The sequence below is a fragment of the Sphaeramia orbicularis genome, chromosome 2 (assembly GCF_902148855.1).
Source record: "Sphaeramia orbicularis chromosome 2, fSphaOr1.1, whole genome shotgun sequence".
NCBI lineage: Eukaryota > Metazoa > Chordata > Actinopteri > Kurtiformes > Apogonidae > Sphaeramia > Sphaeramia orbicularis.
In genome coordinates, this window is record NC_043958.1 from 27,098,230 (window position 1) to 27,116,068 (window position 17,839).

Below are 17,839 nucleotides of genomic sequence, written 5' to 3' on the forward strand. Positions count from 1 at the left end.
TCAACATGTCTTATTTGGTCCACAACCCAAAGATATGGAGTTTAATGTCAAACAGGAGGAAAGAAACCATGAAACACACACATTTACGTACCAAACAGAGGATTTTGCCATATCCTGTTAAAAAAGTCTTCAAAATCATTAATCGATTATAAAAATAGTTGACATTTAAAAATTGCAATCAAATGGTTGCAGTTCTACAAATCAGTTAACCACCACCCTAGACAGACTTTATTCTTGTCAGTAATTAAACCACAACCTGAACATGAGCAGGGAACAAATACAAAAACCTGAAGATTTGGTTACAAAAACAAAAGTTAGGTCACTTTTATGGAACTATTTTTGCTACAAAGAGGATCATGAATCAAAAATAGGTCGGGTAAACAGTGATTGCTTTGTTACCACGACACAAAGCAACATGACTCATGACTCGTGATCATTTAAGGTTGCACCACAGTACTTTGATGAATGTCATTCATTTCCAGCTTATTCTGTTATTAGGTTTATTTTCTGAGCAGATGTACCCCCCAGCAAGCTATTGAGTCATCTGGTAAAAATCCCCGTATTTCCACATTCCACATATATTACAGCCCAACATGAAGCTTTGATTTTAAGTTAACAGTGTATGAATAGAGATTTCCCCTGCCATAATGTCTTGAATATTTTACGTACATCTACAATGAGGAAGTCGAGCCAGCACCAGGCGTTGGTGAAGTACTTGACAAAGCCGTAAGCCACCCACTTCAACAGCATTTCCAGGATGAACACGTATGTGAAGACCTTGTCTGCATACTCCAGTACCGTTTTGATGGTTCTCCTCTGCTCAATGTAGATGTCCTCAAATGCCTGTGCAGAGTGTACAATATACTAAGAAACTGATGGTAGAGAACATGCAAATCTCCTATGAAAACAAGCACAGTACTACTGTAAATATCATTTACTGAACATTTAAACATGCATCTATATCCACTGTCATTTGTCAAAACACATGGATTTTTTTGTTGAATCAATGTTGCAGACTATTGATGGTGTTTCCACTTTCACTACAGAGCCTGTGAATGTCCAAATAGGTCATATCTGATAACCTTTAAACAATATTATTAACAGTTTTTCATTTTCACATGTGCATTACAAGTTACAGGTCACAGTGGATCTACAAATACACAACACGCAGAAACAGGCAGAATATTGGTAAAATTGCACATTTTTTGTGAAAGGATAGTTTGTAAATTGTACATTCATGTAATACTTTTTTTTTTTTTTTTTCGCTAAAACTAAGACCAAAATTTGGACTTTTCCTTATTTATAGGTTATTATGTTATTATTTTACAGGTTGGACCCAGTTGAGATCATATTGGTCTGTATGTGGAACCTGAAATAAAATCATTTTTACATCCTTGATTGTTAATATCTTCGGTGTAATTTTCGCATTTCACAACTTTGTCCCCACGGGATGAACTGGACCTTTTGGTGGGCCTGTTTTGGCCCGCGGGCTGTATGTTTGACACCTGTGCCTAAACAGTTGTGATCTCAAGTAAAATAAAAGCAGAATAACCCATAAAAAACTGACTCCAAATTTTCCTCTTGTTTAATGTGGAAAAAAAATATTACACTTTGAAAATATTCACATTAATAAACCGTCCTTTAAAAATAAAATGTGAATAACCTGAAATGCCTAAAGAAGATTAAGTGTAATTTTAACAAAATTCTGCCTGTTACTAAATGCTTTTTGCCTTTATAGATCAGATCTGTAGTACACATGTAGAAATAAGATGAAGCATAACATTGTTAAAATTGCAGTTATTCTTCAGAATTTTTTTTTTCAGGTTATTCACATGTTTTTATGTGGATAGTTTCTAAATATGAGAGGAAGTTGAGAAGGTATGTGACATCTAATCTTGTACTTTCCAATGTGCAATTGCCTGTTTTTTCATTACTGATTATTTTTTATTTACTTTTATATATATATATATATATATATATATATATATATATATATATATATATATATATATATATATATATATATAGTTATTGTATTACTATTTTCTTATATTTCTTATTTTGTACATTCAGTGTTGTGCTGTTATTGAAACCTCAATTTTAATAAAGATCAGCAAAATTCTATCGAATCGAATCGAACTGAATCTCATCTCGTCTCATCTAATCTGATGTAGTCTAAACTAACTGATCAAAAAGGAATGTGCTGTAAATTCAGATAACAGGAGGATGCATAGGAATACTCACCAACGCTCCACTACTGAGCAGGATCATGAATATGATGAAAGATTCAAACCAGTTGTGCTCCACTATGATGAAGCAGGTTTTCCTGAGCGTCCACCAGCTCTTGTACTTGCCTCCTTCTTCATTGATCTGGCAGCACTGAAACCTGCGCACACAGCCTGAAGGCACAGGGCACATGTCGAGAAAGAATGAGAAACTGACTACAGCAGCAAGTATCAGATGATTATATAATGGCACAGTACTGCCACAGTACTGTGGCACAAAATATTGGTCTGTGTATTGCCACAGAGCCAATCAAATGTTAGCATTTGTACCAGAGCAAATCATGGGTACTGTTACATGAACTCATTCGCCTCTTTTGCCACAGTACTGTATATAGCGTATACTTCAATGCATTCTTTTGTGCATTTTGCTACCACAGTACTGTGGCAATTGATGGAGAAATGACAAATTAGTGATCGTACGAGGGCCGTTCAATAAGTTCATGGCCTCACCCAGAACAGAACAACACAGACTGATAATTCATATTTTATTTTTCAACATAATCTCCATTTACAGCAATGCACTTGGTCCATCGATGTTCAAACATCACTATCCCATCACGAAAGAATGTAACATCCTGTATTATAACAACCAGTATTTCTGGGTGAGGCCATGAACTTACTGAACGGCCCTCGTATATAGTATAGAACAGGAATTATTGTTCTAAATGCTCTATATGTTTTATGGTGTTCTTTGCTCTGTGCAGTCAGTGAATTTGAGGCTGGAGAAGGTGGGCAAAGCTACATGTTAGCTGCGGCAGTGTGCCGTGTGACTTCTCAGTTCTGTGTCAGTTCAGTGTATTGAGTGCTGTGGTCCGAATTCTGCACTCTGAACATTGTCCCAGTGGCAGACTTATATCAATGTCGGATTTTAGAGGGTATCATGGAAATGATACCCTCTAAAAATGAAGACAGTAATTTAGATTTTTTTTTCTCTTTAATAACAGTAGTTCAGTGTTCCTTAGTGGAATTTGAGACAGTGATGTGTTAAATGTTAAATGGGCAGAAGTTTAAAGAATAAAAAGTCTGCTGATGGAATACTATTGATATGCCATGTAAAAACAAGTGACTGGCAGAGTCCTTGTGCCAAATACTTACAAATGAATTGAAAATCAAATTGAACTGAATGAAAATTTCTAACAGGTAATTTCCACATGAAACAAAAATGGCTAAAGCAGCCCCCGTTTTTGAAAATGGTGACAAGCATGTTGCATCAAATTAAAAACCTGTGTCCTTTGCATCTCCTTATCAGCTCAAAATACAATACGCCGGACAATTAAAGGCCATAATGTACATATAATAATCTAATTATAGATGGTAAGATAAATGTTTAATTTAATTGTGCTCAAACATAGCTAGATCATGGAAATCTGCCACCCCCAGTACCGCTTCACAATGGTTGAAGGGAATGACTTTTTATCTTGCTTTGTAAAGTTATGCAACAAAGAACAGACTTGACAAGAAATATGCACTATTTTCTGCAGTTCTCTTACGAATAATAATATATCTGTTGATGGTTGTATGGATGACACAAATGGATTTATTTAGTTATTTATTTTATTGTGTCTGTGTGGTGTTTATTCTGTAATATTATTAGTTGTTTTTTGTGTGTGTATTTTGGATTTTTCTATACATATATACTCTCTATGTGGCTTGTTGTTTGTTTGTAACTTGTTCTCTTGGTTAATAGAAGAAAGTCTCAATAAATGCATGTTTAAAAAAAGGATTGTGCTCAAACATACCTAAGCTGTCTGGAAAAAAAGGATAACAATGTGTTGGTACTACCGTGCATGGACATATCTGAATGACAAACCTCTTCAGTAAAATAGCAACATGACGCACCAATGACTGGAGTCATCATATACAGGGTGGGGAAGCAAAATTTACAATATTTTGAGGCAGGGATTGAAAGACACTGTATGACCAATTAGTTTATTGAAAGTCATGAGAATTTATTTGCCACAAGAAAATGTACATAATAGAAAATGTTTTTATTCTATGTGTCCTCCTTCTTTCTCAATAACTGCCTTCACACGCTTCCTGAAACTTGCCCAAGTGTTCCTCAAATATTCGGGTGACAACTTCTCCCATTCTTCTTTAATAGTATCTTCCAGACTTTCTCGTAATAGTTTTGCTCATAGTCATTCTCTTCTTTCCATTATAAACAGTCTTTATGGACACTCCAACTATTTTTGAAATCTCCTTTGGCGTGACGAGTGCATTCAGCAAATCACACACTCTTTGACGTTTGCTTTCCTGATTACTCATATGGGCAAAAGTTTCTGAAAAGGTATGGATAATAGTGTTAGGTATGATTATGACATCAATATATGTTTGGTTTCAAAACAACTGACGTAGCGCCTGCTGAGAAAAAACAACGAAATGTTCATTGTAAATTTTGCTTCCCCACCCTGTATTGTGATTTGGACTGAGAGCAGAGACCCGCAAAAGGAAGGTGTGTAGTTCTTCTTTGGATCTTGCAGTTTTAAAATAATAAAGCATTTCCTTTCAGCTAATAACCCTACAATATTTACATGCAAGTTATGAGAACAATTTTCCTGCTATGCTCTCACTTTATGTATAGTTATGGTTTTCAAGCATTCTTTTCTTCCCTCTAAAGAGACTAAAGAGGTACAGTTTATGCTGATTCAGATTTGTAGAGGAGGTGTGTGTCACAAAAAATGTCAGGTTACATTACAAACTATGAGAATCCCCCAGACTACATTTCTTTCTATCCTGCTGAGCATTTGCATTCACTGTCACTCAGCAGTGAATACTCCAGACCGGTGCTAAGCACAAGCCGTTAATACGATTTACTTCACGTCTTGAAATGTGCTGCAGAGGAATCTCATCGCCCACCTTTCTCACTCTGCCCCAGTTTTTCTTCCCATCAGCCTCCCTGCCCATTGCCCTAACATCCCTCTCACCCTCAGTGAAGCAGGCCTCTGGGTCGAGCGACTCCTCTGGCTCCAGCTCCACTGAATCTACTCCATCACCTGGAGGGCGAATATCGACTGTGCTCCCCTCTGAGGAGCTCAGACGCTGGGGTTCTGCATCGAGCTTCTGCATGAATGAGGAAGAAGATGAAAGCATGAAGTTACACTGCAAAGCCTGCAACCACAAAGGTTCAGTGGTTATAGGAGCCAACCTTCTGAGCTGGTTACCATTGTGATTCTCCATTCACATGTACTCCAGTGCCACAATTCTATACCTTACTTTAGACTGGGTACTGTCATAGCTCACAGAGTTGGGCTCTTTAAAGTCATCGTCATTGTCATCATCATCATCACATGCAGCATCGATCAAATGTACCTACAGGCTTTGATTTGAGTTTTATCTGATAGCTCGAATCAGATTATGTGGCAACACATGGCATGGGGAGGTTGGTGCTACGGAAATGCACTGTGGGTACGTTTGATGTGACCTCATTTTGAGGAAGAGTGCATGCAGTCTTCCAGTGCATTATCAATCCAAGCCTGAAATAGTACCAAGCAGAAACATGTGCTGAAGTATTTTCATGTCCACTGAAAAATGGCCCGAAATTAAATCGCCTAAAATTGATCCCATTCCTTAAAATCATCTTAACAAACCCCATCTCCCTCCCTCAAAGGTAAACCCCACCCATGAGCATTGTCCTCAGTGACATGAAAACACATTATTTCCATTCCTTTAAAAGCAGTGTACAAGCTTCTTCTGTTTGTGTTGAAGTAGACGGATAACCACATTAGCTTACCAGCAAAAACCAGTACTGTGCACTGTTTATAAGACAGCATGGGGTTTGGTCCGATGTATAAAATGTTTTAATTGACCCATGCATACCCAGAAAACAAGTAGGACTTAGTGTTTCTTCTTAGGGACACACAAAGACATTGCAAAAGCTAGCATTACTACTGTGTTCACTGGACTCTGTCTCCCTACTGACTCTGAATTTGAACCTTGCCAACACTCCTCTGAATTCCCCAAATGCAGTGGTGTTTTGTCTTTGCAGTACAGTATAACATCATCTGCATAGAGTGTGAGCTTTTGGATTTATGAGGTTTCTCCTATGAGGTTCCTTTTTTATTAATTGGGTAAACATGGTGTTATGTGGCCTCATGTTTAATCTCTCTGGTGTGCTATGTACAAGAACATGTCATCCTAGACAGTGCAGCAGCCCTGATTGCCGTGGGACCCAGCTAATACGGCGTGGGAATGATGGAAGCATGCTGCTCAAGTGCATCGTTTTCTGGAAGGGTGTTTCCCTCCCACTGGCTTTCTCTCCATCAGCGGAAGACCCATTTAACCTCCTTCTGGTATGGAACACGAGGCTAGTCTTTTTTAATCCTCACATGGTTTTGTCAGATTTTGTTAGCAAGTTTCAGTATCATTGTATAAATTTGCAAGATAGTTGTAGTGGAACGAAAGTGGACAACACAGGCATAAAGTGTAAGCACACAGGACTAACCCACATTAATTGAACTAGTTTCTTTATCTTATAATCTTCAGTTCACATATGAAAATTCTAAAAAGTAAGAAATTACCCACCTCAAACTATTATCAATTGCCTTGTGTTATCGCTTTTGTCACCCTGCAAAAATCCATGCAGATTCATTTATGTTTCAAAAATATCTCCTTCTGTAAGGATTCTTTCATCATTCCACTATTAGGTATCACAGAAAACAATACGAACAAGTATTTTATGTATGTATGCATGGGCTATGAACCAGACAAATGAATTTTGTCAGAGCTAAAGCAAAATTCATTCCTCCATTCCAGCTCTTTTAAACTCATTCTCCTCTACCTCCTCCTCTCTTCCTTCATTCTCAAGCTCAGTGTGTTGGATGCCAATCAAATCCCAAAACCAAGTCAAAACCAAGCAATGGTATCAAAAGCAAAAAATATGTTGAGAGGATGAGTTTGTCTATCAATGGAAAAGGGTGGTGTTGCTCATTCCTAATGATTTGTAACTGCAATACAGCCTGATGCTTGGAGATAAAATATGAAGGGGGAGGGGTATAGGGAAAACTCAAAGATTACAGCATTGAGTGTGCTGCTGTATAAGGGGAGGGGGGTTGTAAAGCAAAGGGTTTGGGGAGGGGGGATGGGTGGGGAACGGAGGGCAGACCAGGCAAAAAACAAAAATGGGCAATCCATTGAAGGTATGAGAGAAAATATGTTGTTTGTCTGTAAATGGCATAGGCAGTCCTCATGGTTAGTGCTATGGTACAATAAAGTGGTCTTACAATTCTCCTGTCATTGAAAACCTTGAGAGCGTCTGTGACACAGCTGCAATAACAAATGGGGGAGTTAAACAAAGTAAGTCAAACATAGCAAAAGCCAGGATACAACCTAAAGTCTGCTTTCACTGGTCAGCCACAAGGCACATTGGGAAAACAAGTTAGCCACAGACGACAGAAACTGCACTTTAGATTTCACTGAAAGCATATTCCTCAGTAGATGCAATGCAGTAGAGTGGGTTGTTGTACTTGCGATGACATACACATACAGACAATATATGAGCGTACACTCACAGTAAAAGAATTAAAGGTTATTTCAGTCAATGGAACCATATTACATGGACTAAATGCAAATGTAGAGCTGCTGAAATAAGATAATGTAATAAATATAAAGGTTAAACCTCTATCTCTGAGCTCAGTGATGACACAAGAGAGCCCTGTCTGATACATATATATTTATTTGTATTTATGAGAAGCATGTGGTGCGGTGGCTAGAAATAGTCTCCTGAGTTGTTTGGAATCAGAGGGAATTGGCACCACACCCACAGTGGCAGGTTGACATCACCAGGGATGCTCTGTCAACCTGGCAACACTTAACAGCAAACTTGACATTTGCTTGGTAGAAGTAAGCAATGCATAGTTTAGCAGAGCAATATTTGGAAGAGATTCATGCTAATGGTATTTGATAGTATTATCAGTACTTGTTTAACTGAATTCAGATGAAGCTTCTAAGATCCATTGTATGTGTTTCAATTTTTCATGCATTTTTAAATATTGCATTAGAAATAGTTGACAGAAATGGCAACATGTAAAAAAAAAAATATATCAATTTGCACATTTCCTGAGGTAGTTTTTGCTCTTAAAAAAAAAAAAAAAAAAAAAAAAAAAAAAAGAATATACACATTAATGCGCTTTGGAAACATTTTTCACAAGTAAGTTATCATGGAGCCAACATTTAACTAACATGACTAGTGTTAATCTGCTATTTCCGCATCTACCAAAGAGGAGGGTGTTTCTTGCCTCTTCCTGAATATTCCCATAAAGTGCATGGCTGGTAGTAGTCGCACGAATGTGTCAACTGATGAAATATTATTTATGATTTCTTATTTTCATGGGGAAAAAATCACAGCCATTTTAGATAGAAAAATGCAGTTGAGTTAAAGTCCTTTTTTCCAATCTTACAAAAGTTTTCTATTTCCTTGATAATTCTAAAGAACCTCTTCGTCATCTATTATCTTACGCTGTTACTGGCCATACTGAGTAAAAACATTCCCTTAATAACACAGAATGATAAATGAATCACTGAGTCAGCAGGTCATCTGTAAGTGCTTGACAATCAGAAAATGTGCGGAAAAGGTCACCGCTATTTAAATCTTGACATATTCACACATTGCGTGTTCACTCTTTTCTTGTAAACTAATCATATAGAAATGTATGACGCAAGAGATTTCTACACAGACATCAGTGATCAGATTACAGCATTTTCTCTTACCTCTTTGCTGCCCTCCACATCCGATGAGTCACTGCTGAAGTCTTCGGTGTTAAGGTTCTCAAAGTCTGACTCGCCCACAGCGATAGGCACTGTGACTGTGAGGCTTGGGTTATGAATAAATGACATGTAGTCACATTCATCCATGGGGTACTTTCCTGTAGTGTCCCCCACAACCCCAACCACTAACCCGCCTCCAGGCCGTCCATTGCCCTCTGTCATATACACCCCACTTGGGTCTTTGGTTATCTCCACTGTTGTGTGGTTGGGGATGCAGTTACCCTTGCCATTGCTGTGCAGTTCATCCAGGGGTTTGCTCTCCTCAGCCAAACCAGAACCCTTACCGCTTCCGCCAAAGCATAGGCTCTGGAGAAACTGTCGCACAGTGGTTTTGACAAAAGCGAACCCCCGCTGGATTCGGCCCACAGCAATTTGGAGGTTGTTCATTTCACTGTCATCGTCAGTTGCTGCCAGGTTGTCTGCACTAAATGAGCTCAGAAGCAAAGCCAGGAATAGGTTTAGAACCTGTGAGGGAAACACACACATTATCACAGCCCAGTCAAAAAAATGGCAACAGAAACCACACATAACTTTAACCATATCAAGAGACACTGAGCCTGTTTACATGACCATAAAATTCTGACAACTGGGAATAATCAAATTGGAACAATAATAATAATAATTGTGATCATCAGATCTGACACATTTACATGCACTTAAGAAATGTGATAATCAAAAACAGTGATTAAGATGCTCCAGTTCATTATCAGATTCCTTACGGAGTACGTACATATGCACTGAATCAATCTTCCTGTTGTCTTCCGCTCACGTTTGACTATGTAACTTCTGTTTTCTACAATTGTAATTGTGTTTACACATGTGCAGATGTAAAAGAATGAAATAAATCAAATTAACCTGTATACATGTGGGAAGACATCAGAGTATTGAGGACAAATCCAGGAGTGTTAATCCTATTTCTCCTAATCACTTTACTGCTGTTATCTGTTAAAACATATCAAATTATACTGTTTACATGATCACTCGAATAATCTGATAACTCCAGAAATCGAATAATGATCTGAGTATTGGTGTGCATGTAAACAGGCTCATTCTTACTTCCACCAAGGACGCTATGTGGGTTGCCTGTCTGTGAGCAGGACTGAGCACAAATTATTGCACTGGCTTTGATAAAACTGGGTTGAAGGGTCTGGCACAGGCGTTGCATCTCAGAGGAGGGGTGGGTAATAATGCCAAAGTCTTACAATATGGAAGATATAACTTTATATCACAGTAATTATATATATGATAATACAGTTATTCTGTAAATTCAGTTACTACAGTATTTTAAAAAAAAAATCATAAGCAGCCATTTTTGGAGCTGATAAATTTTGTTCTTAAACAATTAAATAGCACAAATTAAATAATTACTATCACAAAACAGATACTTTAAATCAAAATGGTGGTTCTGTTGGTTGAAAATGTTCACATGTACATTTATTTCTTGCATATTGGAAGGTGTGACTTAAAAATGTAATTGAAAATTTATCGTTGCAGTTCAGTTACATATGAAAGTCATTTCTGAGAGATTTAGAACCAAGTCTTTACCACTGTAAGAGAGAGTTAAACAAACTGGGAATGATGGAAGCATGAGAAAAGAAGCAAACGGGTTAGAATTTGTGGTTTGTTTGTGGATTAACAATAATGCGAAGAGGTCTAAACTATTGGCCTTGATGGAGGTTTGAATCAGTTCTTAACTTCATTATTCAGATTATGGAAATAATATAAAGACAAAGAACCCATACCACCAGATTTCCAATGACCATGACCATCATGAAGACGATCAGGCACATGGACTGCCCTGCCACCTCCATGCAGTCCCACATGGTCTCGATCCATTCTCCACAAAGGACTCGGAACACAATGAGGAAAGAGTGAAAGAAGTCGTGCATGTGCCAGCGGGGCAGCTCGCAATCGTCAGAAATCTTGCACACGCATTCCTTGTAGCTCTTCCCAAACAGCTGCATGCCCACCACGGCAAAGATGAAGACAATGATGGCAAGGACCAGAGTCAGGTTCCCCAGAGCACCCACTGAATTACCGATGATCTTGATGAGCATGTTTAAAGTGGGCCATGACTTGGCCAGTTTGAAGACCCTCAGCTGTGGTGAAAAGAAAATGAAAACGTTTAGCAGCTGGAGTTAAATGTTTATGGATCAAGAGCTTAAATGCACCACAGTTTAAGATGCTGAAATGGGAAAATTTGCCGTCTATGCTGTCTTCACAAAAGGTTTAACTGTGTTTTGAGTTACAACCACAAAAAGTAAAATTTCACAGTGGTAGTTTGTGTAAAGGGTTGACTTCCTTTGTCTATTTAATTGTGGAAAAAGTAATCTAAGTGCTTAGTGGCGGGGGGTCAGATATATCAGTAAACATTTTGTGGATCAGAGGGTCAAGATTTCATGTCCATGTAGGTAGAAATCTAACGTCGGTGAATGATGGCGAGCATTGGTGGCTGGTGAAATTATTTTTTGGTGGGGCGCAGTATGCAAGTCAGTTTTCAGATGCACTATAATCACATATCACCACTAGGATACACCAAAGCACATGCGCCACTATTTCAAAACATCAATTTAAACAAAATAAATAAATATGTAAATGTCATCCATCTATCCTTCAAACATGCACATTTTTCCATGACTTCATTGTTAAAGTCAGGCATGTCCTCGACAAGTGTCTTTTCCACTGATAATGTGGCCAATGCATTTAGACCGGGGACAAAGGTAGTGCAAGTAGATCACATGGGATTAATAAAATAGAAAATCAACGTAAGGGTTAAAAGATTTCAAAGTTACCACAAGTGCCGGAATTTGAACCATGGCCTGCCACATTGGCGCCATTAGTGTTAACCACTAAGCTATCCTGCTACATATACTGTATATGACTCTGTAGTATTATTTACAGACCTAGGAAGGTCTTGAATCTTTTTGGGATGTGACATTTCCTTCTGTGGGTGGTGCTTGGGTGCAGTTTTTTGCTCTCCTATCTCTTGTACTCAAGGGTGATCTACTGTACACGCGCCATTTAAAACAAGAGTTAATTATTGTAGAAAGAGAGACTTGGGTGCAGATTTTTGCACCCCAAACAGGAAATGCATCACTTGATTGCTCACTAAACAGCCAAAAACTTTTATTTTAGGCAATTCCTATTGTCTTCTTCTTCATGTGAGACAGGTAAGGCGGCGCCCTAGCTCCCTCTAATGATGAGCCACCACTGATTGTGAGTCTAGCAGCACAGCAACAGTGACATAAATCTAATCAAGATAACAGAAAAAACACACCCTCTTCAAGAAGTTACTGAAACTACCAGTTTCTACAAGTAATACGACAATCAGTATGTCATTACTAATACAATATGTTAATTGTGCTATTGTTGCATGACCTAAATAGTGCAGCTCTGTCTTAGGATCATGAAAACCATGTCATTTTCTTCTCCTCTTACCAATCTAAAGGACCTGAGCACAGACAGGCCTTCAACGTTCGCCAACCCGAGTTCCATGAGACTCAGACTGACAATGATGCCATCAAAAATGTTCCATCCCTCCTGGAAGTAGTAGTAGGGGTCAAGAGCGATGATCTTGAAGCACATTTCGGCAGTGAAGATACCCGTGAAAACCTAAGACAAATCGGAGAAGTTGCACTTTACATATGAATCAGCACTGAGATATTATATTGATTGCTTGTTTATTAAAAATATAATAAAACTTGCCAGGTTTCCCACTGAGAGGACGTTATCAAACTCTTTAGTCATTGGGTAATGCTCCATGGCCATGAAAAGAGTATTGAGAACAATGCAAATAGTGATGGCCAGATCCACAAATGGGTCCATGACCACCATACTGACAACCTCCTTAATCTTCAACCAGGCAGGGCAACAATCCCAGATCAGGCAGGTGTTTGCAAATCTATACCAGCATGGGGGGCACTTCTGTCTCGACTCTTCCAGCTCTGAAAAACGTGGAATATTTGGAGCTCAATTTTTTTTGCAATATTCTCTCCAGCAATTCAACATGACTTTCAAAGCATGTCTTGTTTCTGACCTTCCATGGTGTTAGTGAGGATACTGGCCACGCTCATGGCACGCTGCCTCGCCCCTGGTTCATCTAAATAATCGACGGACGGCTGGAGAAAACCTGAACGCCGTTTCTTTATATCAGTATCAGTAGTTGTCCCCTTGAAAGACACAAATCAAAGACACAAATCAGCAAAGGAAAACCAATAGTCAAGATACAGTTTTTTGCAATGAAGATATGCGGGTAGTCATTGGAGACATTATTGCATGGACAAAAGTCAGTGATATATGCTTAAAATAATTCCATGAATTATGTAAAATAATTATGCCATAATTTGTATGTTCCACTACTCAGTACAAATCAGGACAAGATGTGATGTGTTTATTTTATCATATATTTTATTGGTCCACTTCTACCTATTAATACAGTATCTTGTGAATAGCAGAATAAACTCACAGTATGATATGAAACATTACAGTCTGATCATGTCATGTGGAATAAACAGAAATCTTCTCCCATGAAGTGAACTTTGTCAAAAATGTCCAAACAAAAGGGATGGAAACAACACAGAGCTGCACCCATTGTGAAATATGAATGTTTAGAATAAGCAATTGGTGATACTAATTATTTTTGTCTATTTTAGGTGTTATTTTTCTGTGTACTTTGAATTTCATTAATTTATCTAAGAAAAAGTCACAAAACACTTTCAGCCTCATCAGTCTAGATTGAATGAGCATAAATTCATACAGATCATTGTGTATATATATGAAAGCAAGGCTCCTTTATTTGCTGATGTTCAGTCGATATGTTGGTGGATCAATTGAAGCAAAAGGAGGAGGGCAATGGGAAAATAAAGCATGAAACAGTGAAGTCACCTCAGGCAGCAGGAGACCTACAGGAGAGGTTGTTACAGAAGTTCCACCGACCAGCGACACCACGCCGTTGCAGTCCACTGAGCAGTGCATCTTGCCGTTGGCGGGCAGCATCACTCGCGGCGCCCCAAGGCTGGTCTGGCTGATGGCACTGCAGCGGCGCTCGAGGCGGCGTGGCAAGAACAAGGAGCCCCGGCGACTGTCGCTTTCCTCGAAGGTGCTGTGCTCATCATCTGCAAAGTCGTTTTCTGAGCCCATGTCACGTGCCCGGCCTCGGAAGCTGAACAGGCTGGCTCGGCTGTTCCTCCGAGGCGAGAACAGGGATCCACGGATACTGAGGAGAGACTGAGGAGGACGAGGAAGGGAAGTACATCGGAAAAGTCTGTCAACACTGAAAATCTGAAAAAATGATTTACTTGTTTGTATTAGTATCACAATTGTCTATAAATAATAGGCCTGTAACGGTACACAAAATTTTCGGTTTGGTACATTTTCGGTTTTGAAAGCCACGGTTCAGTTTTTTCGGTTCAGTACGGGAAGAAAGAAAACCCCTCAAAATGTCTTTAATACATTTATGAATTTTTGAAAAATTTTCCCCCAATTTTTGGACACAATAGAATATACTGTAGACAAACAGGAATATGCTTCTGCTGCTATAAATCAAATAGAAAATAGAATAAATTATTAATATTACTAAATGTATTTTAAACATTAGTATTGCACTTTTCCCAAGCAGGTAATTTTGAACAAACAACAAAAATCAAATCACAGTTCTGTCAGTTCACATTCTGCATAAAAATACCAAAAAAATTCCAAATGAAGTGCAACATCAGCAAGAGGACAAACTGGTATTCTCTTTAAACAAACTGATGAGCAACACTGACAACAAAAAAATAACCAAATTATTAATTTTAGGACAGATAACAAACTGTTTAGGCCACTTTGTGTACGTGCGCACGCGCGTGCAGGGTGCAATTTGTCAGGCGGATGGGGTATGGGGGTGTCCATAACTAATGTAACTAACGCTGGCGTGAAACAAAAGTGAAACTTTATATATTTTCAACATCCAACTCCTGGGTTCTGTTTCTCTGTTATACAGCATGCGTGAGAGAGAGAGACAGACAGACAGAGCTAGTGTAAGTGTTTTAGAACTACCGTAGTTCATAGGCAGTAAACAACGTCCGTCTTATTAACGTCTCTTTCCTTGTTGTCGTCTTTCACTGGGACCTGAACTGATCCCAAATGGGACTGTAATGATGGCGGAGGGTCTCCAGTCTCTTCCTTCCAGGTTCACATTATATTTGTTGGTTTGTTTTTTTTGTTTTTTTACCTTATATCAGCTGCTATTTTGTATTTCAAGTCAATGTGCACGTCCTTCAATATGTCCATGTGGAACTTGCGTGGATTTAAAGTTCCGCATCGAACAACATCTTTCGTTCCTTTTTCTTTTTCTCAACATACTGTGCCGTTTCGGTTCAGCTGTGTATTGAACCGAACAGGTATGTACCGAAATGGTTCGGTACGTGTACCGTTACAGGCCCAATAAATAATATTAAATTGAACCTGTTTGTTGTAATATTTTCATTCCAAATATGACTCTTCAGTTGTGGCTTTTTTTTTCTTTTTTTTAAACAAATAATGGATGTCTTTTCTTGTTTGTTTGAAGCTATGTATCGCTCTAAGAGATCTCATGTAACATCGCACACAGTTGATTCTCCATTCAGCTCCTTTACAGTCTTTTCTAGATGTTTTGTTTCTTGTAGGTTTTCACTGCTGAGAGAGTTGAAGTGTCTCTCAACATGCTCATAAATATACTGAACAGACTTAAGAGACAGTCCTGAAGTATTACTTTCCCAATGAAACCAGGACTCTTATTTCTACAGCATTTTCTTTCCAGATTTAAGACTCTGCCTCTTTACATGCTAATTCTGCAACAAGTTGTGCCATTTCTTTCACCGCATTTGCTTCTTTTTTCCATCCATGCAGCCTCGACCTTTGCGCTGTCTGCACCACTGCTCTAGTCACTGACTGAAACTGCTGTGAAGCTCTTTGGCTTGAAGAGTTGGACTGTGTGTAGAGTGACACAGAGTCTTCTGCTTTGTCTGCTTGTTTGGGATACAAAACAATAATGATTAATGTCATATTGTTATAATATACTTTTATATTTGCAAACATATCATACTGACTATTAATAGTGATGTTTATATATTAAATCATCATGAACAGGACATGTTACTGCTGTAGCCCTGATGTGTCCCAATATTTTTGTGCATATCATTTATAAACATCGATATTTCCTTAAAGTTTAATGGGGGATTTTTCTTCCTAAGTGAGATGTGAAGAAAGTAGATTGTTAGTTGTGGTAGGAAATTATTATTTGCACAAACAATATATTAGAAATTGAGAGATAGAATGTTTAAAATCATTGTGATGGATAAAAAATAAAACAAAATAAAAGTTGAGAGAAATGAAGTAAAAATAGGATTAATGGCCCTGTAGCTTACCGGCCAAATTTGGGAAATGTATCCAGATGCCATTTATTATCACCCAGTTCTGTGTATTTATTATATTACAGAAATAGCCCATGTTTTGGTCATATTCTGATCAGATCTGTAAAAAATTCAAATTCCAACTTGATATCATTGATATTTACTGATTTATTGGATCAATCCACTTCCTATCTGTTATAATGGGACAATTTTTCACAGTCGCACCAAATCCAGAATCAGATCCGGATCAAAATAATGTCAATACCTTGTGTTGATATCATCGTAAAGAAGCTGTATACCAAGTTTGAAGTCAATCAGAACTGGAGTTTGGGAGAAAACGACGATTTAAATGTTTTCTACATAAGAGCCCATGTTAAATTTTCCGTAAGTTCCCGGATCCAGAAGAAGATCCTGATCAGCATGTGGCCATTATGTTTTGGTCATCTCCCCATCAGGGCTGTACTGTAGAAATTTACACTGGATATCATTTATATTTACTGAGTTATTGCATCGATCCACTTCTTATCTGTTATAATGGGGAAATTTTTCAAAGTTGCACCAAATCCAGAATCAGATCTGGATCCAAATAATTTCACTAACTTTTGTTGACATCATCATAAAGAAGCTGTATACCAAGTTTGAAGTCAATTGGAATTGTAGTTTCGGAGAAGAAGAAAAATTGAAAATTTTGTAACAGACGACAGACGCCGCCGCCGCTGGAGGCCGCATGACGACAGTAGCTTACAGCCTATCGGCCAGTAAGCTAAAAACCATCTCTGAGGTTTTTTGGAAGCAAAGATAACAATTTAAACCAAACTAACCCATGCAATGCAATGATATTTATCCCAATTTAAAACTATATTATGACAATTGTCCTTATTGTTTTGTAGCCCAGACCCGTGTAAGAAAAGAAACACTTGAATTCAACATGTCCCAATACTTTTGTCCATATAGTGTATGACTTAGGCAGTTATGCTACGAGGCTAATGATGTGCTAAAGCTTGCTGCGTTTCCTTAGTTTGCTATTCTGTTCTTTGCATGACGTGTCAAACTAGACTGATAGCTAACAGCTGATTCAATGAAAAGGACTTGAAGCATCACTAAACACTGTGTCTTTACACAGGTTACTTGTTTTCAAGTTTGTCTTATTGAATTGGTAATTTCTTGCAAAAAAATTCGTTACACAGCCGTATAGGGAAGTAGTTCAGGCATGTGTCAACTAAAAGGAAAAATTAGGTTAATCCAAAGCAACAAAGGAACTCTAGAACATAATCAGAATACCTTATTAATACCAAGGGGAAATTATTGAATAAAAACTCTTTGAACCCACGTTTGGGAGGACAGATACTTAAAACACAATTACAACTAAAGTACTAAAACCCAGATAAAGAAAGTAAGGGGGAAAAAAAGTTAAAAAGTACA

The 17,839-nt window shown here is 38.1% G+C and overlaps 1 protein-coding gene across 1 annotated transcript in view; it reads right to left on the reverse strand.

Moving 5' to 3' along the window:
- The window catches only part of LOC115433617 (sodium channel protein type 2 subunit alpha-like), a 70,858-nt gene that overhangs the window by 17,424 nt on the left and 35,595 nt on the right, over positions 1 to 17,839 (reverse strand). Inside the window, exons 12-20 of the mRNA XM_030155110.1 lie at positions 13,932 to 14,273; positions 13,084 to 13,216; positions 12,753 to 12,991; positions 12,486 to 12,659; positions 10,790 to 11,146; positions 8,991 to 9,512; positions 5,210 to 5,345; positions 2,245 to 2,399; positions 670 to 843 (exon numbers count right to left, since the gene is read on the reverse strand). Of these exons, the coding sequence (XP_030010970.1) occupies positions 670 to 843; positions 2,245 to 2,399; positions 5,210 to 5,345; positions 8,991 to 9,512; positions 10,790 to 11,146; positions 12,486 to 12,659; positions 12,753 to 12,991; positions 13,084 to 13,216; positions 13,932 to 14,273 (2,232 nt within the window). The remainder of the gene's footprint in view (positions 1 to 669; positions 844 to 2,244; positions 2,400 to 5,209; positions 5,346 to 8,990; positions 9,513 to 10,789; positions 11,147 to 12,485; positions 12,660 to 12,752; positions 12,992 to 13,083; positions 13,217 to 13,931; positions 14,274 to 17,839) is intronic.